Raw genomic sequence first — 27,846 nt, 5'->3', positions numbered from 1 at the left:
GATTGGCAATGGCTCTCCTGGGTTTCAGGCTGGGAGCCTGCAGATGCTAAGGACTGCACCTGACACCTTCAGCTGGGCTGAGACCCTGACTTTTCTGAATTGGCTCAAGCTAAGGAGAGCTGTGGGACGCAGGTGGCGCTGTGGGTTAAAGCCTCAGCGCCTAGGACTTGCCGATCGAAAGGTCGGCGGTTCGAATCCCTGCGGCGGGGTGCGCTCCCGCTGCTCGGTCCCAGCGCCTGCCAACCTAGCAGTTCGAAAGCACCTCCGGGTGCAAGTAGATAAATAGGGACCGCTTACCAGCGGGAAGGTAAACGGCGTTTCCGTGTGCGGCTCTGGCTCGCCAGAGCAGCGATGTCACGCTGGCCACGTGACCCGGAAGTGTCTCCGGACAGCGCTGGCCCCTGGCCTCTTGAGTGAGATGGGCGCACAACCCCAGAGTCTGTCAAGACTGGCCCGTACGGGCAGGAGTACCTTTACCTTTACCTTTACCTTTACCTTAAGGAGAGCTGGGGAAAGGAATGGGGGACTGGCTCAGAGTTGCCCGTGGGGCTAGCTGAGAGTGCAGAAACACCCCAAACCCTTTGCTGCTCCAAGGGAGTCCAGAGACTCAGACCCCAAAGATGGAGCCGGGAGACTTCTGCCCCTAAAAGTCTGCTTTCTGAGGCAGCAGATCAAGGAGCAAGCCTGCACTGCGCCTGGCTATGCCAAATCAACATTTTATTCATAAGGAAGCCCAGATCCAACAATACTGATTACAGGGTTGCGGAAAGAAGTCTGCAAACTGTTTGCCCAGTTACAAGCACAGGACAGGCAAATTGGAGCACCTGAGAAGTCAGAGAAGGGAGTCAGAATCCCCCCGAAAAATGGGGAAGGCAAAAATAAAACTGGTTTTCGAAAAGGAAATTGTTCGACTTGGCCCATTTCATTCCTTCGCCCACAAACCTTCCCTAGAGAGACTCCCTCCACCCTCTTGGTGGGGGGGGGTTCCTGTCCCACACCCTCCCAAACTCTGCTTATGCCTCTGGCAGCCCCCGCAGACAACAGTCCCTGACGATACGTTTCCATCTGAAGGACTCAGCCAGGAACGGAGCTTGCTCCCCTCTCCAGAATCTGGCTGGCCACCTTCATGGCAAGAGGCAGGGAAACGTTTGTGTCGCGGTGGAACCGGGGACTCGAGACCTCGGGGGACGGGGTCAGCACAAACTGAGCCACGCTGGGACTCTTCAGCAAGTTCATCAGCTCCGTGGCCCGGGTTAGGATGGCCTCAGCGTCCTCGGGGCTGTAGGTGGAGGAGACGGCCGGGTTCTGGATGAAGGTCCGCATCTTGGACAAGAAGAGGGACACCCTGTGGGGAGACACGGGGAGAAGAGCAGGGCTGAGCCACCTCGCTCGGGAGGGCAGGAAGGAGAGCACCCCTCACTCCCCGAGGTTTTGGGGCAGGGAGAAACAGGTTTCCTGCTGGAGTCACTGGGGCTGTGGGCTCCAAACCTGGTCACCTGCCATCTCCAACATATCCTGCGCACCTCACCCAGGTAAGGGGTTCTGGGGAAGTTAAGAAAAGTGTTTTGGGGGGGAGGCAAAGGAAGTATTTCACACTAGCAAATAGCTGAACTATGGAACTCACTGCCACAAGAGGCAGTGATGGCCATTAATGTGGGGTTAGGCAAACTAGGCAAGGCTAATAATGGGTACTAACCATGGTTAAACCACAGAGCCTAGGGCTTGCCGATCGGATGGTTGGCGGTTCGAATCCCCCCCGACGGGATTAGCTCCCGTTGCTCGGTCCCTGCTCCTGTCAACTTAGCAGTTCGAAAGCACGAAGTGCTAGTAGATAAATAGGTACCACTCCAGCGGGAAGGTAAATGGTGTTTCCATGCACTGCTCTGGTTCGCCAGAAGCGGCTCAGTCATGCTGGCCACATGACCTGGAAGCTGTATGCCGGCTCCCTCGGCCAGTAAAGCAAGATGAGCGCCGCAACCCCAGAGTCGGCCACGACTTTACCTAATGGTCAGGGGTCCCTTTACCTTAACCCATGGTGGCTGTGCTGGTTTGCCCCAGACTACCAGCCACTGGGAAATGTGACTGGGGAGAGAGCACCTCTGTGTTCATGCAGGTTTCCCACAGGTATCCACTGTGGGGACCGGCTGCTGGGCGAGATGGGCTTTGGCTAGACTGAGCAGCAAGGCTCCTCTGAGGTTCTAAGGACCAGAACTGAGTTAGGAGGGAGGACTCGGGTCCAAAATCCTACGAAGCAATTCAGTGGCCCCACCTGTCAGTCCAACAGGGTCTCATTTGGGATGGCAGGTTCAAGCCTTGCAGGGGGAACTTTGTATTTTATCGTGGAAAATGGCAGCAGCTCAGCCAGGCAAAGGAAAAGGCCAAGGAATGGAGGGCCTCTGAGCATATGCTCAGCCCAGGAATTGGTGGGCAGAGTCATGGACACAAGCTTTATCGCAGCAAAACCCCACAAGCTTCTGGCAATTTTTGGGGAGGGAATTTGAAGCTGTTGCTATTGCTTTGACAATTGGGAGGCAAAAATCCTTGCAAACCACCTGCCAGATCTGGTACTGCTTGGCCAGCAGGGCTGTGTCACTGACCAGGCGTTGCTGCCGACGACCAAGAGGGGGAGAGGCAAGGCACAGGATAGCACCCATGGGACCTGCCTCCTGCCCACCACCCCAAGTCTAGATGGCTGCCAGTGGATTAGCAAAACAGCAGGTCTTTCTCACTACCTAAGATGCTGGGACTTTTCACATCAGCATTCCCCAACCTGGCTGGGGCTGATGGAAGTGATACTCCAAAACAGGGGTAGACAACCTAAGGCCCGTGGGCCGGATGAAGCCCAATTGCCTTCTCAATCCGGCCCACAGACGGTCCGGGAATCAGTGTGTTTTTACATGAGTGGAATGTGTCCTTTTATTTAAAATGCATCTCTGGGTTATTTGTGGGGCATAGGAATTCGTTCATCCCCCCCCCCCCCCAATATAGTCTGGCCCACCACATGGTCTGAGGAACAGTGGACCGGCCCATGGCTGAAAAAGGTTGCTGACCCCTGCTCCAAAACATCTGGCCCAGGCTGGGGAAAGCTGCTGTCCTTTCAAGGGGTGGGTACTTCCCCACCAAACTGTACCCCAACCATATCAAGCTGGTGTGTAGGGCACAATATATTGCCAGGTCAAACATTATGAAAGCGAGATCACAGTATGGACTTCAAACTTGTTTCGGACAATATATCAATATATCATCCAAAACCAGTTTGAAGTCCATAATGTGGTATCGCTTTCATAATTTTTACCCGGCAGTATATTGTAGTGAAGAAGAAGAAGAAGAAGAAGAAGAAGAAGAAGAAGAAGAAGAAGAAGAAGAAGAAGAAGAAGAAGAAGAAGAGGTCCTCTGGCTGGGACGGAGCGATATGGGATTGAGGGGGCAACTCCCATCTCTTGCGGGGGTGCAATTAGTGCCAGCATCGTCCGTTAAGAGTTTGGGTGTAATCTTCGATACCTCCCTCTCTATGGAGGCGCAGATTACAGCTATAACAAAGGCGGCATTTTTTCATCTCCGCCAACCTAAGCAGTTGGCTCCTTATCTCTCTCGCCCTGACCTAGCCACTGTGATCCACGCGGCGGTCACCTCCAGACTGGATTATTGTAACTCGCTCTACGTGGGGCTGCCCTTGAGACTGACCCAGAAACTCCAGTGGGTGCAGAATGCCGCGGCGAGACTCCTTATGGGGTCTTCGCTGCGAGATCATATTCATCCGGTACTATACCAGCTGCACTGGCTCCCGGTGGAGTACAGGATCAGGTTTAAGGTGCTGGTTTTAACCTTTAAAGCCCTATACGGCCTAGGACCCTCGTACCTACGGGAACGCCTCTCCTGGTATGCCCCACAGAGAAATTTACGGTCTGCAAATAAAAACATCCTAAAGATCCCAGGCCACAGAGAGGTTAGGCTGGCCTCAACTAGAGCCAGGGCCTTCTCGGCCGCGGCTCCAATCTGGTGGAACACTCTGTCACAAGACACTAGGGCCCTGCGGGACCTGACATCTTTCCGCAGGGCCTGCAAGACAGAGCTGTTCCACCAGGCCTTTGGTCAGGGCACAGCCTGACCCCCTCCTCTGGCAATCTGCCCAGAATTTTGCTTGATGGTTGCCATTAATTTGATCCTAATTTGATTTTAATTAATTTTATAATGAATGTTTTTAGAATGTTGGACTATTTTGATTGTTGTTAGCCGCCCTGAGCGCAGCTTCGGCTGGGGAGGGCGGGATATAAATAAAATTTATTATTATTATTATTATTATTATTATTATTAAGAAGAAGAAGAAGAAGAAGCAGCAGCAGCTATCTTCTTCTGGGGGCATAGCTATGCACAAATCACAATGTGAGGGAAAACGTGAAGTCAGAAGAAGAAGAAGAAGAAGAAGAAGAAGCAGCAGCAGCAGCTATCTTCTTCTGGGGGCATAGCTATGCACAAATCACAATGTGAGGGAAAACGTGAAGTCAGCCATGCTTCACTCGATTCCTGCAAACTCTGTTGGCTCGGCTCTCCCCAGCCTCAGCGAATCACAAGAGCAGGCGCTGACAGAAATCACGATACAGGAAAAACTGTGAAGCCAGCCAATGCCTCTACATAGCTCCATCCTTACATCGTGATATATCGGTATAACTAGAGGTTTAGCTGGGGACATATCACAATGTTGAAAACCAGACGTCACCCAGCCCTAACAGATGTCCTTGTCCATTCTTACCAGGTTGCGCATACGCAAACCAGAGTGGACGTTCAGTGCTGCTCTTCCCCCCCCCCCCATCTGCCCCCCCAGGTTCAAACCTTGGGATCAAGTCCTGGCTGCGAGATGCCAGCTTGGTGAGCGCAGTCATGAGGACGGCAATGGCGCGAGGAGAGTATTTGGGGATGGTGGCCAAGGGCCGCAGCTGGGTGATCTCGAAGAGCATGGCCTCAAGGACTTCGAAGAACCTGTTGATCTGCTCCACCGTGCACCGCTTGTCATGCGATACGGACGCGTACTCGCCAATGGTCCACACCTGTGGGAAGGTACACTCCTTCAGAGGGCGCATACATAGCTCATAACCTCACAGAGGGCTAGAAACATGAGAGGGAAGCAGCAGAGAAAGCCTGAGGGACCCTAGGGGTGGGCGAACTAACCAGGAATCGACTCACCTGCACCTGGTGCCGCCTCTTCTGTCCCTGGCCAGGGAGAGGCCAGCAGTTCTCCTTAGAAGAAAAGGAGGAGACACTGGAAACCAGGAGGAGTTTTCGGAGGGTAAGAGCTGTTTTGACAGCAGAACCAACTTCCTAGGAAGGTGGAGGTGCTCTCCTTCCTTGGAGGTTTTTAAACAAAGGTCGGGTGGCCATCTGTCAGGGTTGCTTTCATTGCAATTCCTACACTGTAGGGGCATGGACTAGATGACTCTTGTGGTCCCTTCAAACTCCACAATTCTATGATTCTAACCTTCCTGGGCCTCAGGCATAACTCTGCAGGGCATTCTGCCCAGATATTGAGGTCCAGCTCCGAGGGCCTTCTGGCGGTTCCCTCACTGCGAGAAGCCAAGTTACAGGGAACCAGGCAGAGGGCCTTCTTGGTGGTGGCACCCGCCCTGTGGAACGCCCTCCCACCAGATGTCAAAGAGAACAACAACTACCAGATTTTTAGAAGACATCTGAAGGCAGCCCTGTTCAGGGAAGCCTTTAATCTTTAATAGGTTATTGTATTTTAGTGTTCTGTTGGAAGCCGCCCAGAGTGGCTGGGGAAACCCATCGGAGTCGCTGGATTCCCATCAGCCCCAGCCAGCCCTGCTGAGCCCATTAATCAGGGATAATAATAATAATAATAATTTTTATTTATACCCTGCCCTCCCCAGGCAAGACTGGGCTCAGGGCAGCTAACACCAGATATAAAGCAATTGATTAAGAGACAACTTATGAACAAGATTGAAATACAACATTAAAATGCAGCCTCATTTCAGTAGAAACTCAAATCAAAAACTTTTTGGGGAGGAAAACGTCAAATCTTCACCAAGGCCAACTATCCAGACTGGTCCTACATGGGCCAGAAAAAAGCCAGGGAAGTCCCCAAATAGGAGTTCCCCAACAAAGGAAAAGAGGGGAAGGGGATCAAGTTGATTCCAAGCCAAAGGCCAGGCGGAACAACTCTGTCTTACAGGGCCTGCGGAAAGAAATCAGATCCTGCAGAGCCCTGGTCTCATGAGACACAGCGTTCCACCAGGCCGGGGCCAGTGTTGAAAAGGCCCTGGCTCTGGTTGATGCTAATCTGACTTCCTTAGGGATGATGGTAGATAGTGTCTCGCAACATCTGGAAGGCCAGCAGCCTCCCCTCTCCTGGCCAGATGGGAATATAGGGGTGGGGGTTGTCCTACTTCAGGGCAAGTGGGTTTCCGGCTTACCACGTCGGTGAAGAGGTCCTCTTTGCTCTGAATGTTGGTGACCGTTCCCGAAAACTCCAAAAGCTGTTGGGACAGCTCCACCACCAGCGAAGGGTGCAGCTTGCACAGAACCGACAGCTGGGAGCTCATCACTCTGGCAGAGAAAAGAGGACAGCTGGGGTGACCAGGGTTCTCTGCAACCCAGAGAGCAAGGCTTCCAAAACAGCGTTTGGGTCACTTTCTGCTTCTGAATAGGCTTTCAGTAGGAGGTGTTTGGGGTGGGCTCTGGGAGAGGCTGTTGTGGCAGCCGCAAAGGCTTTGATGACACCAGGAGTTCAGGCATCAATTAGGGCTGCAACGTCAAAGGGATTCATCTGTTGCACTCGCTGCATCAAAACACCCCAGATCAACTAAAAACTTGCTCTTGATTAATTTGGCAGGGTACAAATGTGTATCATGTAGATGAAATTCTTGGGAACTGTATTTTTTAATGCTTACTTTAAACTGCATTTATATGCTGTGGGGATTGAGTTTATTCACTTTTGAGTTTATTCACTGGGAGAGATCATCAGGAGGTTTGGGCTGGGTGTTCATCAGTATGCAGATGATACCCAGCTCTACCTCTCTTTTAAATCAGAACCAGTGAAGGTGGTGAAGGTCCTGTGTGAGTATCTGGAAGCGGTTGGAGGATGGATGGCGGCTAACAGATTGAGGTTGAATCCTGACAAGACAGAAGTACTGTTTTGGGGGGACAGGAGGTGGGCAGGTGTGGAGGATTCCCTGGTCCTGAATGGGGTAACTGTGCCCCTGAAGGACCAGGTGCGCAGCCTGGGAGTCATTTTGGACTCACAACTGTCCATGGAGGCACAGGTCAAATCTGTATCCAGGGCAGCTGTTTACCAGCTCCATCTGGTACGTAGGCTGAGACCCTATCTGCCTGCAGACTGTCTCACCAGAGTGGTACATGCTCTGGTTATCTCCCGCTTGGACTACTGCAATGCGCTCTACGTGGGGCTACCTTTGAAGGTGACCCGGAAACTACAACTAATCCAGAATGCGGCAGCTAGACTGCTGACTGGGAGCGGCCGCTGAGACCATATAACACCGGTCTTGAAAGACCTACATTGGCTCCCAGTACGTTTCCGAGCACAATTCAAAGTGTTGGTGCTGACCTTTAAAGCCCTAAACGGCCTCGGTCCAGTATATCTGAAGGAGCGTCTCCTCCCCCATCGTTCTGCCCGGACACTGAGGTCCAGCTCCGAGGGCCTTCTGGCGGTTCCCTCACTGCGAGAGGCCAAGTTACAGGGAACCAGGCAGAGGGCCTTCTCAGTAGTGGCGCCCGCCCTGTGGAACGCCCTCCCATCAGATGTCAAAGCGATAAACATCTACCTGACATTCAGAAGACATCTGAAGGCAGCCCTGTTCAGGGAAGTTTTTAATATGTGACATTTTAGTGTATCTTGCATCTTTGTTGGAAGCCACCCAGAGTGGCTGGGGAAACCCAGCCAGATGGGCGGGGTACAAATAATAAATTATTATTATTATTATTATTATTATTATTATTATTATTATTATTATTATTATTATTTTGTACGTGCTTCCCTGGAACCTTCGCATACACGGCAGCTAGGGAAAAAATTAAGTTAAGAGACCTGAACTAAAAAAAGAGAGGCATTTTCTCCTTTTCTCTTGTGTGCATAGGAAAGAAGGCCTCTGAAGATGCACACCACCTTAAAGCAAAGAGAGCTGGTGTCTCGCATCAGAAAATGCCTTTTTTTTTTTACACCAATATGCAAATTTAGATGCTAGACTCAGTCTCGTGTGATTAATCAAATAACGCTTCTTTAGTCAAGTTGCTGCCCTGGCATTTTCTCAAGGGCCACCTCTTCTTCCAATCAATCATCCTTAGACTTTTCTTATCCAAAGGCACTACTGTCTCCATGGCTCAGAATGCATTTTTTTAAAAGCTGTTTATCAGCTTGTTAATGGCATAAGAACATGAATGGAGCTTGTTTTTCCTCTCTCCCTCCCATCATTTTTTTCTTTGTGTGTCGTGTCTTAAAGAGATTGCAAGCCTGGAAGTAAAGACTGTCTTACTACTGATTTTAGTAAACCACTTGGGGAGCCTTTTCAGCTAAAGAACACTTGGTCAGAACAGTGTCAGTAGTTCAGTTGCAATATAATATACACATCACTTGGAAACCAAGCCTTTAGCGTCATCTGCCCAGTCCTGTGGAACTCTCTGCCACTAGAGGTTCAGTAGACAACTTCTGTCTCAACTTTTAAATGCTTGCTTAATTTTTTTTTCTAGTCCGTCATGCCTAAGCAGGCAATATACCTTTCCACAGTAAGTTAGCTGATTTCTGATTTAAACTTTTTTATATGGTTTTTATCGAATGAGTTTTGTGTGCCATTGCTGTAATCTGCTCCAATTTTTTTTAAAAAAAAAAATTAGCAGTAAATAAATATTTTTATAAATAAACCAAATGAATAAACCAGGCTTAGGATAGAGATGTAAGCAACCAATAGGTCAGAGTGATGAACAATGGTATCTCGGGTTACAGACGCTTCAGGTTACAGACTCTGCTAGTACCTAGAAATATTACCTCGGGTTAAGAACTTTGCTTCAGGATGAGAACAGAAATCGTGCTCTGGTGGCGCGGCAGCAGCGGGAGGCCCCATTAGCTACAGTGGTACCTCAGATTAAGAACAGTTTCAGGTTAAGAACAGACCTCCGGAACGAATTAAGTACTTAACCCAAGGTACCACTGTATCCCAAGAGGAACCTTGACTGTACGGGACAATGTAGTATCAAATCAGAAAACCGCTCCATTGGAGAGAAAGGTTCAAGGAGAAACATTACAAAACTACTCCATCCAGGAGCTTCAGTTCCTATCGGGGCTTAAACTCCCTAGTCTGGAGATGGTAGATTTTGCCCTTTCCCCACCTGAGATGATGAGTCTGCACTCACCTGTACACCTCTGCCTTGAAAGCCGGGATGCCATAAAGCTGGTCACTCCTCTCCAGAATTGCCAGGACCAGCTTGTTTGCAAGAGCTCCATCTGCAAACTGGAGAAGAAGGAAGAGCAGGACCATTCAGTGCGTCAACTCAGCGAAGGAAGATCCAGGAATCCTGGAGAATCCCGGGCCCTTGCGTGCTGCACTCATCCCATCGCCCACTACAACAAAGATCTGCTGAGCTGATCTGTCACCCATCTGCATTTTGAAAACATCAAGCAACATGCAGGCTAATAATATATTGACAATATTTATATCACACTATCAAACTGTTTCAAAATTTATAGACAGAAGACATGTAATATGTGCAGAGTCACAAACTAATAAGAGTCAAGTAACTATTCCATAAGCAGAATGGTTAGAATGGTATGTCACTATTGTGTCAATGAGCACTTTTTCTATGTAAATAACTTTGTCTTTTTATTATTATTTCTTTGTTTCTTATCTTTGTTACTTCTTTATTTTTTTCCTTTCTTTATAAATTTTCTATTTTATATAATTTTCTATTTTACATAATTTTCTTTTTTCTACCTGTTAAGAAATAGTACATAATGTTTGTATAGACATGCAAATTTTTTAATCAATAAAGAATATTTAAAGAAAGAAAGGTATGTCACTATAAAGAATGACTGAAACTGAGGCTGAACGCCTTTCCACAGTAAATATCAGATCCACATGTAGAAGAACATCAACTCAGAAGTGAGATGGTAGGTGCTCCAAACGTCACAAAAGAGTGCTCTGAGCACAGCAGCAGACAGAACAGTTCTTCCAGGATAATGAACTTTTTCAATAATAATTCTTCATCAGCAGACATTAATATAAAATGAAATCCATTACATTCAAATACAATACAGAGATTGAAATGACAGGCCTGTATTCAATCTGTTCTCATAGCACCACCATGCTCCAGCTCACTCTCAACAACATTTTGGATCTGTTATTTACTGTGGAAAAGTGTTCAGCCTCAATTTCAGTCATTCTTTATAGTGACATACCATTCTAATATGGACGTGGGTGGTGCTGTGGGTTAAACCACAGAGCCTAGGACTTGCCGATCAGAAGGTTGGCGGTTCGAATCCCCACGACGGGGTGAGCTCCCATTGCTCGGTCCCTTCTCCTGCCAACCTAGCAGTTTGAAAGCACGTCAAAGTGCAAGTAGATAAATAGGTACCGCTCTGGCGGGAAGGTAAACGGCATTTTCATGCACTGCTCAGGTTCGCCAGAAGCGGCTTAGTCATGCTGGCCACATGACCCGGAAGCTGTACGCCGGCTCCCTCGGCCAATAAAGCAAGATGAGCGCCGCAACCCCAGAGTCATCCACAACTGGACCTAATGGTCAGGAGTCCCTTTACCTTTACCATTCTAATCATTCTGCTTATGGAATAGTTACTTGACTCTTATTAGTTTGTGACTCCCTGCACATATTACACGTCTTCTGTCTATGAATTCTGAAACAGTTTGATAGTGTTATATAAACATTGTCAATATATTATATTAGTCTACGTGCTGCTTGATGTCATGCTTGCAATAGACTTGAGGAGTGATGGCGTTGAGAGAGATTGTTCTGTTTTGCAACACAGGGGATCATTTTTGGTTTACCCATCGGCATTCTGGCATGGTGGTGCAGCGACACCACTGGACCAGGGTTAGCACTGACCCTTGTTAAGGATATAAGCCGAAGGTGCTGGATCAGGCCTAAGGGGGCCCATCTAGTCCGGCATCCTGTTCTCACAGGGGCCAACCAGACGCCTCTTCTGGGAAATAAATGGCTTGTGGACTTGGGTCGGCTTAAGATCCCAAAGGTGCACTGAAGCTGGCTTAGTTTGCTGGCTTCAAGCTTGCTGTTGGAGGACTCTGTCTAAGATGACACCAGGGGCAGCTACTTGTTATCTTGCAAACGCAGAGGCTGGAGGAGCAGGAAAGGTGCTTTCAATTGGCGCAGATGCAGCACAAACCAGGCCTTGCCGACACACTTCAAACCATGGTTTCACATCCTGGTTAGCGGCAAATCCTTCACTATACAGAGATGAGCACATCATCAGCCCCCATGGTGCTGCGGCGGCTTCCCAAAATAAAGAAATAAACAACAAATCCACATTTAGGTTGAGGGCTGGCATGTCTAGTGGTTTGAGTGCTGGACTTAGACCTGGGAGACCCAAGTTCAAATCCTGATGCAGCCACAAAGCACACTGGGTAACAGCAATCTGATGCAGAGAATCCCACTGTTTTCTCTGCAGCTTACTACCTAGTAAAGGGACGCGGGTGGCGCTGTGGTCTAAACCACTGAGCCTCTTGGGCTTGCAGATCAGAAGGTTGGCGGTTTGAATCCCCACGATGGGGTGAGCTCCCATTGCTCTGTCCCAGCTCCTGCCAACCTAGCAGTTCAAAAGCACACTGGCACAAGTAGATAAATAGGTTCCACTGCAGCGGGGAGGTAAATGGCATTTCTGTGCGCTCTGGTTTCCGTCACGGTGTCCCGTTGTGCCAGAAGCGGTTTAGTCATGCTGGCCACATGACCCGGAAAGCTGTCTGTAGACAAACGCCAGCTCCCTCGGCCTGAAAGCGAGATGAGCGCCGCAACCCCATAGTCGCCTTTGACTGGACTTAACCGTCCAGGGGTCCTTTCCCTTACTACCTAGTAAGTGTGCTGAGGACTGTGGCCTAAAGATGCCATCCTCTGCATGCTTACTCAGAAGCAAGTGCCAGTCTACATGGTCAGCAGGCAGAAATCAGCAACCTCCCTCTCTCTCTCTCAACGCCATCACTCCTCAAGGCTGTTTCAAGCGTAACATGGAACAATCCAGCCTTGTAGAAGACTCGGTGCCATGATGCTGGCCACAGTGAATACCCTCCTAGACTACACTCTGGAATCAAAATAGGAGCTGAATCCAGATTTGAGAGGAGGGGAGGAACCCAGATACCCAAGCATTCGATGCACTTTTGACGTTTGCATTTTTAAAGCCCTAGTTTGAAACCTTCACTGGAGAAGGTGTATTGGAGGAAATGCAACTGGAACAGATCCGTGCAGGGGGCAAGCAAACCTTACCTCGGCTACGACTCCAAAGTAGAGCTGCAGTAAGACAGGGACGCTCTCCGCACACTGCACCACGCGAGGGGAACTGGCCATGGATCCCAGGAGCTGGCGGATGGGAGTCATCCTGGGGGACGGGGGGACGGGACCACAATGGAAGAACCCAGAAGAGCATCAGAAGAGTCTGGCTGCAGCTAGATCAGACTAAAGGGGCAAATATCTTAAGGGCTGTCACATGGAGGAGGGAGCATGCTTGTTTTCTCCTGCTCTGGAGAGTAGGGCTCAAACCCATGGCTTCAAGTTGCAAGAAAGGAGATTCCGACTGAACATCAGGAGCAGTAAGAGTTGTTTGACAGTGGAACAGACTCCCTCAGGGGTTGTGGACTCTCCTTCCTTGGAGGTTTTTAAGCAGAGGCCGGATGACCATCTGTCAGGGATGCTTTAGCTGAGATTCCGGCATTGCAGGGGGTTGGACTAGATGACCCCTGGGGTCTTTGATGCAGCACCAAGGAGAACCATCAACACATCCAGGAGGGGGTCAGGAAGTCAGTTTCGGAAAAATGTTAAATTTGTTCAGATTTGGGAAGATGTCTATTTGTTTCAATTTAATTTGTTTTAATTAGTGACCAACTTGGACAAAAAAATTTAAAATCATTAAGAAAAAGGTTTTGCCAAAAAAATCCTACAACCGCAACAGTACTTTGATTATATTGTCAGATACCTCAGGAACTTTGTTTAGCGGGCAATAAAAAGGTAAAGGGACCCCTGACCATTAGGTCCAGTCGTGGCCGACTCTGGGGTTGCGGCGCTCATCTCGCTTTATTGGCCGAGGGAGGCGGCGTACAGCTTCCGGGTCATGTGGCCAGCAGGACTAAGCCGCTTTTGGCGAACCAGAGCAGCGCACGGAAACGCCGTTTACCTTCCCGCCGGAGCGGTACCTATTTATCTACTTGCACTTTGACGTGCTTTTGAACTGCTAGGTGGGCAGGAGCAGGGACCGAGCAACGGGAGCTCACCCTGTCTCGGGGATTCGAACCGCCGATCTTCTGATTGGCAAGTTCTAGGCTCTGTGGTTTAACCCACAGCGCCACCCGCGTCCCACCCCCAAAATAGACAGCATCAAATAAATTAAGAAGAGCAGCTTGTCTCAGGCATGGCCTCTTACCTGCCAGGGTCTCCGGGAGCCGACTCAACCCGAAGGAGATACTGGAAAAGGGCTCTGTACTCCGGGTGGCGGTAAGCTTCCAGGCAGGTGGCTGGCTTCAGAGCCGGGTCCACAGGAGTCCTCTCAGGCAGGGGGGTCAGGGCAGACCTAGCGACAGACAAAAATCCCCCACACACCTTGTTCAGAAGCACCGTCTGTGAAAAATGCAGAGGAATCTGGCCACAAGTAGCCCCCCACCCCTTCCTACAAGCCTGTAAAGGCATATTAGCTCAGCCTTGCATCTAAGGATGAGATTTTTCCATTTTAACTGATCAGCTGCCTTGAGTCCTGGTCTGGGTATAAATAAATATAAAATAGTACAGTGGTACCTTGGTTCTCAAATGCCAAAAACCCGGAAGTACATTGTAATGGTTCTAGGGGTTGCTTGTGCGTAAATCGGCGCCACACCTGGCTGGGTTACATGGGTGAACCCTTTCTGTACGGACAGCCACTCACCCGTGGCTGTCTCAATCGCTGGCAGGATCCGTCAGTGGGCGTTTCTTGAACCTCTTCCAGCAAAGAAGCTCTTTGACGCCTAGTCGCCGACTACTCTCCCTGCGCATAAGCCTTCCGCGCAGGGAGGGTGTGGGCAGCGGAGGACCCGTGCTCTCCCCGCTGGTCCCTGGCGAGGAGTCATGGAGCCACCTCGCCGATTCCCCCATCTGCCCCCCTTCTCCACTGGTGCTACGCTGATTTCCTTCCCCAGAAGATGGGCTGCTTCTCTGCGGAAATGGATAAAAGCCCCCCATTCAAACAATGACTATTATCAGTGCAGGAAAGAACAAAAATTAATTTTAATTTTTATCATCTACAATACTGTCCTATTTATTTTATAGTACAGAACCTTGAACATTATTGCTTTCATTTTATGGATCAATGGTCTCGTTAGTAAAATTCATGTTCAATTGCTGTTTTAGGGTTTGTTTTTAAAAGTCTGGAACGGATTAATCCATTGTGCATTCCTTTCTATGGGAAAGTGTGCCTTGGTTTTCGAACACTTTGGTTTTGGAACAGACTTCCGGAACGGATTAAGTTTGAGAACCAAGGAACCACTGTAATACCATTACTGTGCGCTACCTGGCGCTAGGCTGCGGGGAGGAGAGCTATTACCTCAGCTGGACATCCAGCGCCACTGCCACACAAGGCAAGTCGAGCAGCAGGTGGAAGATCTCCAGGGCCGTGTCGGTCCCAAGCAGGGCTGGCAGAAGGTCCATATAATCGGCGACAAGGGCTGGGCTGTTCCATGCCAGGAACTGCAAGGGGGGAGGGGGAATGAGATGAAACTGCAGTGAGTGGGCCTGCTCTCCCTCCACACCCCAGGTGGATTCTCCTACTATAGATCCTCTCACTGAGGAAAGACGGCAGAGCCAATGATCCAAGGGGGAAGGAGGAGGGGAAGCCCAGAACGTAAAGCTCCTCCCGTACAAAGGAACGGCGGTCCCTGAAGCTTGGGCAGGCCATTGGGCCCATCTAGAATAATGATGCCTACTCTGGTTGGTAGCGGTTCTCAATTGTCCCAAGTGGGTGTCTTTCCTAGCTGGAGATGCTGCAGGCTGAACAAGACAACCTCTGGCTCTTCCTCAATAGTCACAGCTGGCCACACAGGTGGATCTCCCCCAGGGCTGGATTTAGGTTGGATGAGGCCCTAAGCTACTGAAGGTAATGGGGCCCTTTATATGTCCAGCTGTCCTTTGTCAACAACAAATTGTCACTGTTTTCTTGTGTTGAATATATGCTATACGGTGATTTATGGACCTAATAGGTATCTAAAGCCATTTGCACATGCAGAATGTAGGCATCCTATATAAAGAAAGGAGCAAACCAGGGATATTTGAGGGAGCAGGCTAGCAGGCGGGACCCATGACTTACATCATAGGAACCGAAACAACACAAAACACTGTTGCTGTATGTAGGTTTTATTTTATTTGTTTTTTATCTCATATTTTGGAAATGTATATGCAGGGCCTTTTTCCTTTTTTGGGGGGGCCCCCAAGAGAGTGGGGCCCTAAGTTATAGCTTTTTTAGGTTATACGTAAATCTGGCACGGGTGTCCTCTCTCCCTTGGATCTCCATTGCTCCTAAAGTTGTGGCCAGATTGCTGACTGGGGCTGGTTACAGGGAGCAGGTTAATCCCTGGTTCAAGGTGCTAATTAAGCCCTGTGTGGCTTGGGACAGGCTACCAGAAAGATCGTATCTCCCTCTGCAAACCTGCCTGGGGGTGCTAAGGTCCTTGGGTGAGCACCTTCTCTCGGTCCCATCAACATCAGAGGCATGGTTGGGGGGTGACCCAACAAAGACAGGGCCTTTTCTACAGCTGCTCCCATATTGTGGGATTCCTTCCCAAGAGAGGCCAGCCTGGCTCCCTCCCTGTCATCCTTCCACTGGCAGGCTAAGACCTTCCTGTTGAGACAGGCCTTTGGAAACTAACGTGCAGGCAACGCTGACCACTGGGCTGCTGTGAGAGCAAGGTAAAGGTAAAGGACCCCTGACATTAAGTCCAGTTGCAAAAGACTCTGGGGTTGTGGTGCTCATCTTGATTTACTGGCCGAGGGAGCCGGCATTCGTCCGCAGACAGTTTTTCTGGGTCATGTGGCCAGCATGACTAAGCCGCTTCTGGCGAACCAGAGCAGCGCACGGAAACGCCGTTTACCTTCCCACCAGAGTGGTACCTATTTATCTACTTGCACTTTTTGGGGTGCTTTCAAACTGCTAGGTTGGCAGGAGTAGGGACCAAGCAACAGGAGCTCACCCCATCGCGGGGATTTGAACTGCCAATTGGATTTCCAATCGGCAAGCTTTAGCCTCAGTGGTTTAGACCACAGCACCACCTGCAAACTGGATTATAATTTTGTTAATTCTAAATGTTGTTTTGATGTTTTTTCAACCAGTTTGTTTTTATTCCTTTGTATTTCGTAATGTCACTTTTAAATGGTGGAAGCTGCCTTGAATCTCAACTTGGGAGGAAGGCTGCATATAAATACATTAAATAAAATAATAGTAAGAATAGTAAGAATAATAATAATAATCATGGCCCTGAGAAAGAGCCAACTAAGAGAAGTTGGATGAAAAAGCAGAAGCCACCTGCACATTCTCCAACAGCTTTTAACTTCTGCCAATGTGGCCCCATGAGAGTCTTGCTACCAAGTACCTTGAATAGGTTTGGGAAGTTTTGTCGGAAGATGCTGAGTTTCTCAGTGAAGAACCGAACGTTGTGCCTGCAGAACTGGATAAACTCAAAGGCCAGCATCGGGCTGTGGAAAAGCTGAGCGGGAACTCTGATGAACAGGTGCCTGTAAACAGCTTCGGAGTCCACAGCCGCCGTCTCACCTGGGGAGCGAGGATAGAAACACACACGTACGCATGCATAAATTTAGCATTCTCCATCCTGCTTCTGTCAGCCCTGGGGAGGGGGAAACTGAGGGTGCTTTCGTAATGCGCTTCACGGCCTATGACCCTCGTACCTACAGGACCGCCTCTCCCGATACGCCCCACAGAGGACCTTAAGGTCCATAAATAGCAACACCCTAGAGGTCCCGGCCCCTAAGGAAGTCAGATTAGCCTCAACCAGAGGTAGGGCCTTCTCAACACTGGCTCCAGCCTGGTGGAATGCTCTGCCTCATGAGACCAGGGCCCTGTGGGATCTGATTTCTTTCCGCAGGGCCTGTAAGACAGAGTTGTTCCGCCTGGCCTTTGGCTTGGAATCAACTTGATCCCCTTCCCCTCTATCGTTTCTCCTTCTGTGATGGAACTCCTATTTGGGGACTTCCCTGGCTTTTTTCTGGCCCAGTTTGGATAGTTGGCCTTGGGGAAGATTTGAAGTATTCATCCCCAAAAAGTTTTTGATTTGAGTTTCTACTGAAATGAGGCTGCATTTTAATGTTGTATTTTAATCTTGTTTTTAAGTTGTATTTTACTCAGTTGTTTTTACCTGGTATTAGCCGCCCTGAGCCTGGTCTTGGCTGGGGAGGGTGGGGTATAAATAAATTACTATTATTATTATTATTATTATTATTATTATTATTATTATTCCTCTCTGCTTTCCCCTTTCCCCCTTTTCTAATAAAAAGTCCCTTTCTCAGTTTAGACCTGATGTCTGGGGCGAGTTTGTGACAAACCCAATTTCCTCCTGCCACCCAGCATGCATTGCTTGGAGTTCAGCTTCCTGCTTTTGCCGAGAGGGAACGCAAGGCAAGCAAACTTCCCCTTGCTGCCTGCAAGGACAGGAATCTCCAAGGCAGTTGCTGCCTCTCCCTGGCAGGAATTTGGCTCCCATCTCTGGCCTCCCTCCCCCGGGCAGAGTCAGAGGGAAAGGGAGGCCGTGGAGGAAGCTGTCTGGCATCGCAGCTGCCCTCCCTACCCAGGCAGTTTCGGAGGCAGAGCTTCGCTTCAGCCGGCCAGCCTTACTCACTGTGGTTCAGAAAGAACTGGGCAATGGGCAGCAGCACCCTGGCATAAGACAGGTCCCCGCTGATCCGGCTGTGCACGTTTTTCAGGCAGGAGAGCGAGCGGTAGACGTAGGAAGAGTCCTGTCTGCAAATGATATCCATGATGGTGATGGCTTCAATAAGGCACTGTGCGAGGGAAAGTGGGGGAGAGACGTCACCGTCACGGATTCCGGAATGGCTGCCCAAGATCCCTGCTCAAGCCCCACGACGTTCCTTCAGGCTACTTACAGCTTTCTGAAGCTCCCCGTCGGCTTTCTTCAGAGCCCCTGGCAGACAAAACAAAATTGATCTCATAGAACCACAGAAACATAGAACTTGGAAAGGGACCCCACAGGTTATCTCCCGCTTGCACTACTGCCATGAGCTGTATGTGGGGCTTCCTTTGAAGATTACCCAGAAACTGCAACTAATCCAGAATGCAGCAGCTGGACTGGGGACTGGGAGCGGCCACTGAGACCATATAACCTGAAAGAGCTACATTGGCTCCCAGTTAAGTTTCTGAGCACAATTCAAAGTGTTGATGTTGACCTTCAAAGCCCTAAACGGCCTCGGCCCAGTATCCCTGAAGAAGTGTCTCCACCCCCATCATTCAGATATTTAAGGTGGCTATCATGGCGCCTCTCGGTCTCCTCTTTTCCAAGCTAAACATACCCAGCTTGTGAGAACTGTCAGCATGCGAGCCAAAACAGTCACCTCCACCTGCTGCTTCTCCTGGAAAAGCTGAACCTTTCCTTCCCCACAGACAACTGGAGGAATAGTTGGGAGGAAAGACTCCAGAAGGGGATTCAGAAATATGGGCGCATGAAAAAAATTAATTTCTGTGCAAGTTGCAATGCGAAATAGGAGACGGAAAAGAGAAGAGGTGAAAGAGCAAACAGCATCCCTAAATCTCTGCCCCCCTCACCAGCAGGAAACAAGGCAAACACAGAAAAGGAGACTCACGGCGGTTGCTTTGCTCTATAAGTCTCTGGCAGTATTCAAAGGCCTTTTCCCGCAAGCGCTCCTTGGGGGGGAGCAGGCGGCTGGAGGTGGAGGTGACGGAGACCATAGACATGACGGAGCCGTCCACCTCCGATTTATCATCTGCAAAGAAAGTGGGGACAAGGTGAGCAATTTATCCGTGCAAGCGTGGTGTAGGAACATCACAGTCTTGAAAAAAGATTTCCCACAACCTACATTTACTGCAGGGTAAAGAACAGCCACACTCTTTGAGTGCAATATGGTAGGACTTTGTTTTATATACCTCTGAATCACACAGAAAAGAAGTCTGCTGGCAATCGCCAGGGCAATTTGGCTTGCATGATCTCCCTGTCTTCTGTTAAGATTCAGCTCTGTTAAGATTCTTGTATTTGTACCTATTTTTGCCTCTCACTGGTGTATGGTTTTCTTACTTATGGTCCTAACTCCTGTTTTGTTATGGGGGAGGTTATATGTCAACTTTATATTTTCTGCTTGTTCTCTATATGATTAAAAATCACACACGCAAACAGAAAGATGGGGCAAGATGAGTCAGTGAAAGGTTTCCTCGGTTTCTTTTTCTAGTAATTTTATTAACTTAAAATCAAAATAGAGAGTACAGAACATTCCAAATCAGCAAAACACAATAGATAAATTCAGCCTGATACAGTCTCACATTTTATGCAGCTTGTCTTTTACAAGATAAGAAAAAGAAAATTAAGGAGAAAGAAAATAATTAAAGACAGGAAGGAAAAAAACCTAAAAAATACAGTTGTACTTTGGAAGTTGAACGGAATATGTTCCGTTCGACTTCCAAAATGTTTGGAAACCAAACCGTGGCTTCTGATTGGCTGCAGGAAGCTCCTGCAGAAAGCCGCGGAATCCCCATCGGACGTTTGGCTTCCAAAAATAGTTTGCAAACTAGAAGAGTCACTTCTCGGTTTGTGGCGTTCGGGAGCCAAAACGTTCAAGAACTAAGCTGTTTGAAAACCAAGGTATGACTGTAAGGCTAAGAACCTAGCAACATACTAAGTAGGTTCAAGTTCGAATTTCAAATCATTATTAAGTAAATATCTATCTCTGTCAATTTCCTATTTTCCTCAAAGATCCCCTAAATTTCTAACACACATTCTAACTCACTTAAAATTGAAAGTGCAGCTCATTCTTTTCATACAAGAGTGTTTACTTTTAAGACCGCAAGATGGTAAACACTGCCTAGACTTAGAAGGGCCTAACTTCTTTGCCCACCCCAATGTTTCTGCTTGAGTCCCTGTTCTGGGCACAGCTCCAGTAAGGGCCGGTAACTCTACTGCCTCTCTGCATGAGGGGCAATTGAATGGTCTAATCACACTCAATGCAGAGACACAGCACAACTTAGCTGCCCCCATCAGAAGCCCACTGCAATAAGCAGTGGGTTGTGCAGAGTTGCAACAGGCAACCTCTCCTCATGAGACCTCGTGGTTTAATTCGTGATTGGAAAGTCACACTCTCTTCACTATGTATTTATATAGAGAGAGGGAGAGGTTTTGTTTTTTTAAGAAATACAAATAACATGTCAACCGAAAAGAAAAGCCCACCCCCCCATTATAACAAGCCAAGAATATTGTATTTAGTGGGACGCGGGTGGCGCTGTGGGTTAAACCGCAGAGCCTAGGACTTGCCGATCAGAAGGTCGGCGGTTCAAATCCCCGTGACGGGGTGAGCTCCCGTTGCTCAGTCCCTGCTCCTGCCAACCTAGCAGTTTGAAAGCACATCAAAGTGCAAGTAGATAAATAGGTACCGCTCTGGCGGGAAGGTAAACGGTGTTTCCGTGCGCTGCTCTGGTTCGCCAGAAGCAGCTTAGTCATGCTGACCCGGAAGCTGTACGCCAGCTCCCTCAGCCAATAAAGCGAGATGGGCGCCGCAACCCCACGTCGGTCACGACTGGACCTAATGGTCAGGGGTCCCTTTACCTTTACCTAATATTGTATTTATTATCTATCCGTTATGGAGCGTGCTGCTGTAAACAATGCTGTCCGCCATCTGATCCCTTGGTGTCTTACCATAACAGCACATGTGTTGACGGCAGCTGCCAATCATGTTCCTCATTGGCTAGACGCACAGTGCCCTCCCCTCCACCTCTCTAGATCCTTACCTGAATTTGGACTACTAGCTCCATTGCTCCCGTAGCACAGCAGCCACTTCCGCAGCATGGAGAAGGCCTGCATGTTGAACCACTGGTCCTCTGTGTAATACTGGCCGACTGAGAGCACAGTGAAGAAGTCCGTGGTGGCCGTGCCGTCCACCTCCATGATGGGGCCAGGCTGTGGGGCAGAAAAAAGAGCAGAGTAAACCGCTACTTAGAAAGCAGAGAATCAGGACCAGAGAGCCCAGGTGTTTAAAGGCCAGACATGAGAATCAGACCAGGGGTCCACCTTGTCCAGCGTCCTGCTGTTCTCACAGTGGCCAACTGGATGCCTGGGGGAAACTCCCACTGCTGCAAGGGCAAAGGTGAACTATGCAAAGCACTCCGAGCTCCTTGGAGGAAGGGCAGGATTCAGGGTCACCCCAGTGCAGAATCTGCGTCTGTGCACTTGACTCCCTGGGTGGTTTTTCCATGTGCCTTCTCTTAAAAAGCAAGCCTGGGTTCATGCCCCCTGGAGCTGCAGTTCCGCACCTGTCTTGCTCGTGGGTTGAAGAAGCCTCCTGAGGACTGGGGGACTCCTTGCTGGACGCTGGCATACCTCAGCCAGTCCACCATCCTTTTGCTGAGCAGATTGATCTGATCTATGGATCGAAAACAACACAGCCCATCAGAAAGACACAACAGAGGACAACTGTGGGGAGCCTTGGCAATACCAATGGTTCACCATCAGGCAGCCTCGGGTCCACCTACAGCTTCATCTGCCCCTACACTGTCTAGAGAAGAGCTTAGTGCTTGGGGCCGGGAGCGAGAAAACTCTGCAGATCAACAGAAGAGCTGTTCCTGTGGATTTGCATCTTTAACACCCACAATTTATTCTACCCACACATCCTCAGCTGTGGAGAAAAGAGGCTGGAAGTGGGGTTGTTATCAGGAACCTGAAGAGACTACCCTTCTATACACACCTCCAACATTTCCTAATTACATTGGGCTGGATGCAGCCTATGTTTATGGCACTTAATTGCTCCTGCGAAACAGCAAACCCCTTAGCCCCTAAAACCTCACCTCTGTCATATTGGCTGAAAATATATTGGGTGACTGCCTAAGCAGAGCAGAACAGCTACGCTACCTGCGTTAGACATTGGCAGTGTCTAGGTTATTATTATTATTATTATTATTATTATTATTGAGTATATTGCCCTTCATCCACAGACCTCAGCATGGTTCAAAACATTTTAAAAACCTTCTTCAAACTGCTCCCCTCCTGAAGTTCTGGATGACAAAACCCACAGTACCAAATTTGGCAAGGCCAAAACATACGCCATGCACTACACTGGGGAAGAGTAGTCTGAATAATAATAACAATAATGATTTTATTATTTATACCCCACTCATCTGGCTGGGTTTCCCCAGCCACTCTGCTCATTTATGTGATAAATTAGTGGAGTGGATGGAAAGAGAGCATATTCTATCAGAAGCTCAAGCTGGCTTTAGAGCAAAGCGTTCAACTATAGACCAGGCCCTTATCCTTCAACACCTGGCAGATAAATACTCTAGAAAAGGGGGGTCTTTATATGCAGCTTTTGTGGATTTTAAATCGGCTTTTGATCTAATACCAAGGGATAGACTCTGGGAAAAGCTTGGCGCTACAAATATAGATAAACGCTTATTACGCCTTATCTGTGGTCTATACGAAAACACCAGGGTGAGGGTAAGATGCGATCGGTCAGGCCATCTAACTAAAGAAATTCAAACGCACTATGGGGTTAAACAAGGATGTGTCCTCGCATCAACGCTATTTAATTTCTACATCAACTCTCTAGCAGTAAATATGGCGAAAGAAAATGCCCACCCTCCCAAACTGGCAGGTTTGCCCCTCCCGGTGCTTCTGTATGCGGACGACGCAGTCCTACTCTCCTTTTCCTGCGTTGGCTTGAGGAAGCTTTTGAGATCACTTGCTGACTGTTGTCTAGTGGAACAACTATCAATAAATTACAGCAAATCTAAAATTATGGTGTTTTCAAAAAAAAAGAAGGAAACACAAATGGAGAATAAATGGTCAACCTATTGACCAGGTAGCAACTTTCAAATACCTGGGAATAACTTTTCAGGAAAGGGTCTCGTGGCACCAACAGATGAAAAACGCCATTGCCAACGCAGGAAGGGCCAATAAAGCCCTTACAAGATTTTTTCACGGGAAAGGGGGTAAATACGTTCCGGCGGCCTCCCAGGTTTTTGCTGCAAAAATACTCCCACAACTCACTTATGGATCCCAGGTTTGCAGTTTTAAAAATTTTGCGCCTATGGAGGCATTTCAAACAAAATTCTATCGGTGTCTATTGGGGATCCCCCCCCCCCCGTGTATCTAATATAGCTGTCCGCTTAAACGCGCGGTTGTGGACTCTAAAGATACACTACTGGTTAAAACTTATTTTTTCCCCGGCCGGTTTGGCTCCTTTAACACTCTTAGACACCTTTCATTCTACCTGGAAAGCTTCCCTGTTTGAAAAGATAAGAAGCTTGGGATTCTCCCCGCAGATCTTGATAGCGGCAGGATATGAGAGAGCCAAAAGTCAAGTGCTTCAACGCATTAGGGACATAGAGTTGCAATGTCATATGGGCAAAATGGATAAACATGCCACAATTAGAGATTTTGGGAGAGGGTTTTCACCCGCAAATTATCTGGCTGATTTACAAATACCTAAGTACAGACACTCCTTTACCCTGGCCAGATTTAACGTTCTGCCCTCTGCCCTGCTGCTAGGCAGATATGAGGGCAAACCATATGAGTCACGTGTTTGCCCATGTGGCTCATAGGAAGTAGAAACAAGTCTGCATGTATTGCTGCACTGTAGTTACTACGAGGATCTACGCCTGACCTTTATTGCCCCAGTTCTACAAAAGCTTAAAAATGAACCAGAACTCCAACGTATGAGAGCCTTGGTAGAAGATAAGGTTCCTGAAATTACGATCAATGTTGCCAAATTCTGTGTAGCCGCTATTAGGCGCAGGAAACAAGAGCTTTCCAATGTCAATATGCAGGCGAAGGCAAATACTTAATTTTATTTATGCTGTCTAATTTTAAATTGCTGTTATGGCCTAATCTGTTTTGAAATTGTCCTTTGTTTTTTCCGGTGTCATGCTTCGCTGACTAGCTGTACGAGTTAATCTGGTCTGTGACCGTTTAATAAAATAATTTAAAATTCCCCAGCCACTCTGGGTGGCTCCCAACAGAATTTTAAAAACACGATCAAACATAAGAAAAACTTCCCTAAACAGTTACAGATAGGTAGCCGTGTTGGTCTGCCATAGTCAAAACAAAACAAAATCCTAGCACCTTAAAGACCAACTAAGTTAGTTCTTGGTATGAGCTTTCGTGTGCATGCACACTAGGTATCTGAAGAAGTGTGCATGCACACGAAAGCTCATACCAAGAACTAACTTAGTTGGTCTTTAAGGTGCTACTGGAAGGATTTTTTTTTTGTTTTCCCTAAACAGGACTGCCTTTAGATGTCTTCTAAAAGTCAGATAGTTGTTTATTTCCTTGACATTTGGTGAGAGGGCGTTCCACAGGGAGGGCACTACCGAGAAGGCCCTCTGCCTGGTTCCTTGTATCCTCACCTCTCTCAGTGAGGGAACCTCCAGAAGGCCCTTGGAGCTGGACCTCAGTGTCTGGGCTGAATGATATATTGCCTTTCTGCTGAGGCACCCACAGTGGTTTACAGTTTCAAAGGACTAAAACAAATGTTCAAAGTCAAACTAACTTGGCTGTTTTCTACAGGAGGGGTGGACGGAAGGCAGATCTGGGTGTACAAGCAGATCTCTAGGAGATCAGCAAGGATTTCAGACTCCCTGGTGTCTCAGAATAGCAACAACCAGATGACTTTTCTCACCTGAACAAGGCTCTTAAAAGGGGTTCTAGTAAAAAAAGAAAGTAGATCCACTTCTTGCACTTACCTTCATTAAGGCTCATCGGTAGAAAGCTGATGATTTTTGACAGAAGGGGGAGAAGGTGCCTTGCATTTTGACCTTCAGGAAGCCTGCCTTCCAGGACTTTCACCACACGCTGCCCAAAAGCTTCCACCACTGCCTTTTTACTGCCCTTTGGATAAAAGCAAAGATTTTGAAGGGTTTGAAAGATTTTAAGACTCTGAGTGAACAACTAAAAAAAGTTTAGGATGCCTGGAATTTGGCATATACCAGATCTCGCCAGATGGGGGAGCATTTTTAAAAAACGACAAGAAAAAACTATACCATGTCCAAAATCTGGGTGTGAAACAGGCCACAGTCACAGGGAAACAAAGCAAAGAACCAAACTGTGGTCTTTCCAAAACCACAGTTCACTTACCTGGGCCAGCACGATGGGGAAGGCAAGGCTTAGGAGCTTGGTGTCCTGGATGTTATCCCAAGACACAGATAAATCATTACAAAGCGACGTCTCTCTCAGGATGGCAGCGCAAAGAAACTGGACTTGCTCAGGAGTCTTTGGCAGATGCAACACTGTCTGCAGAAGTTCCAGAAATTTGCCATCTATCCTGCAAAAAGCATCATCAGCATAAGAAGCAAACACAAAATGAAGAGAAGCTAAAGGCGCAATCAATGCACACATATCTGGGAGTAAGTCAAACTGGGCAGCCATGTATAGCGTTGCACTGTAAGATGTTTTAATATTTGTTATATTCTACGGACTGAACACTAGTATGAAAGGGAACCAGCCCAAGGTAAGGAAAGCACTCACATTGTAGTTCTACAGAGACACTTGTAGCATTTGATTAACAGAGCTATAAATAAGCTACAGATGTTTGCTTGGATTCATTAAAACCAGCATTTGCCGTCACTTACTTCCGTCCATATTTAGTGGCTGAGACGATCAAAAACAGTCTTTGCAAGCTATCAACAGTCTCATTTCCGAAGTCTTGATTTTGGAGAAAGCCTGTGATTCGTGAAATGAATTTTCTCAGTTCTTCATCCTGGATCTCCCTAATAGGAAAGCATGCAGAAATTAAGAAATCTCCGTTTTGCAAACTTCCACATGAGGCCTTTGTTGCCAACCACGACAGTAGTTGCTTTGCCATACACTGGGCTGGGAAAGACTCTGCTGGCAACTTCAGTGACAACTGGATGGGCTGGATGGCTCGTGGGCTGGCAAAGCACCAGACAGACCCTTGAATACTCTTATATTTCCATTATGAAAATGGTTTGCAAGGAGCAAACCAGAGCACTGCATGTTTTCCAGAGGCATCTGGTTGGCCACCATGAGAACAGGATAGATGGGCCACTGGCCTGATAAAGCAAGGCTCTTTCTGTGTCCTTATATCTTAACCAAGAGGAAGTCTCCACATTTCACAGAATCCCGTGAAGCTCCCTGGTGTCCTTGGGTCAGTCACTGCCTCTCAACATAACCTCCCCTCACATGGCTGTTGCAATAAGTTAATATAACAACAACAACAACAATTTATTTATACCACAACAACAACAACAACAACAACAACAATAATTTATTTATACCCCGCCCATCTGGCTGGGTTTCCCCAGGCACTCTGGGCGGCTTCCAACAAAATATTAAAATATAGTACTTTGGATTAAAGTTTTAAGCTTTTCACATTTATAAATTATAAATTTATTGTTGTACATTGTTTTAAATGTTTGTTTTCCTTCTGGGATTGTACCCCCAAGTGTGTTTTATAAGCTGGTCTCCGACCGTAATAAATTATCTATCTCTAACAGTACTTCGGATGTCCAAAGCATGCATTAGTTGAAGAACGAAGAACCGTTTATTTTGTATTTCTCATTTTGTTTATAATATCTATTGTACAGTTTTCCGTTATAAAGTGTTCAATCAATAAAGCACTCAAAAAGCACATCAAAAAGAGTATCTGCCAGGGCAAAAGGCGGGGCACAAATAAATAAATACATAATAGTAGTAATATTAATAAAGAAGAGGACGCTGGCAAGCCCCAACTCAGCCTCCCCCAAAGAAGCAGCTGGAACCCAAAGCCTCTGGAGGGCTTCTGCTCCCCCCCCAGTGGCTTCCCCAGCCCCCCCCCCCCCATTTTGCCTCCCCCTACCTGGCCTGGCGCAGGAAGCTCTCCGTCCCCGCGGAATACATCCTATTTTCCAAAAAGAAAAAAGGGAAATGGGGGGGGAGGAGTCCGGACTTATTTTGGGAGAGCACAGCCAGCGCCCCCTTTACTTCCGGGTTATTCCCCTACCCGACCACTTCTGGGCATGCGCGCGGGTCCCTCTTCAAATCCGTCCGTGTGGAAACCGCCCTCCTCGGCGCCAGAGTTCCGGGAGGGAGGAAGAGGAGGCGCCTCTTCTTCCTATATGGGATTTGGCGGGCTTCTTGTCAGGCGGGACGTGGGCTGGGAGCCCCTATTGTGTTGGGGTGGAAGGGGGGGGGGCGCAGAGGTTTGTAATTGTCAGGTGCGCCTGAGGGCACAGCTTTAAGGGCTGGCCGGGGGTAGGATCTCATAAGGAGCTGGAAATGGTGGGAGAGGACACAGAGGACTAGCGGCTTGAAAATGCAGTTTGTTTTTTTAATTCCTTTTTTTTATAAAGTAATCTTTACTAGTGTAAATTACACACATATACACAAAAATTTACAAAGAATTCACACTCTCTTGTTGCAGGAAGAAAAAATAAAGAGGAAAAAAGAAAAGGAA

General features: G+C 48.0%; 1 protein-coding gene across 1 annotated transcript; it reads right to left on the bottom strand.

The window, feature by feature from the left end:
* Nucleotides 1-700: 700 nt before the first annotated feature.
* On the bottom strand, nt 701-27,405 carry AP5Z1 (adaptor related protein complex 5 subunit zeta 1). The gene is made up of 17 exons (XM_083711489.1): nt 27,250-27,405; nt 26,024-26,161; nt 25,530-25,716; nt 25,139-25,283; nt 21,716-21,825; nt 21,194-21,362; nt 19,045-19,185; nt 18,331-18,368; nt 18,066-18,228; nt 16,806-16,984; nt 14,768-14,910; nt 13,619-13,765; nt 12,469-12,580; nt 9,376-9,473; nt 6,426-6,558; nt 4,831-5,045; nt 701-1,345 (listed from the first exon to the last, which is right to left on the bottom strand). Exons 1-17 carry the CDS (start codon nt 27,288-27,290, stop codon nt 1,075-1,077), a joined length of 2,430 nt encoding a protein of 809 aa, XP_083567615.1. The 5' UTR covers nt 27,291-27,405; the 3' UTR covers nt 701-1,074.
* Between the last annotated feature and the right edge of the window lie 441 nt (nt 27,406-27,846).

Source organism: Podarcis gaigeae (assembly GCF_964106915.1).
Source record: "Podarcis gaigeae genome assembly, chromosome: 14".
Lineage (NCBI taxonomy): Eukaryota > Metazoa > Chordata > Lepidosauria > Squamata > Lacertidae > Podarcis > Podarcis gaigeae.
Note: the sequence above shows the minus strand (reverse complement) of the source record. Positions and strands in the feature narration are given on the sequence as shown.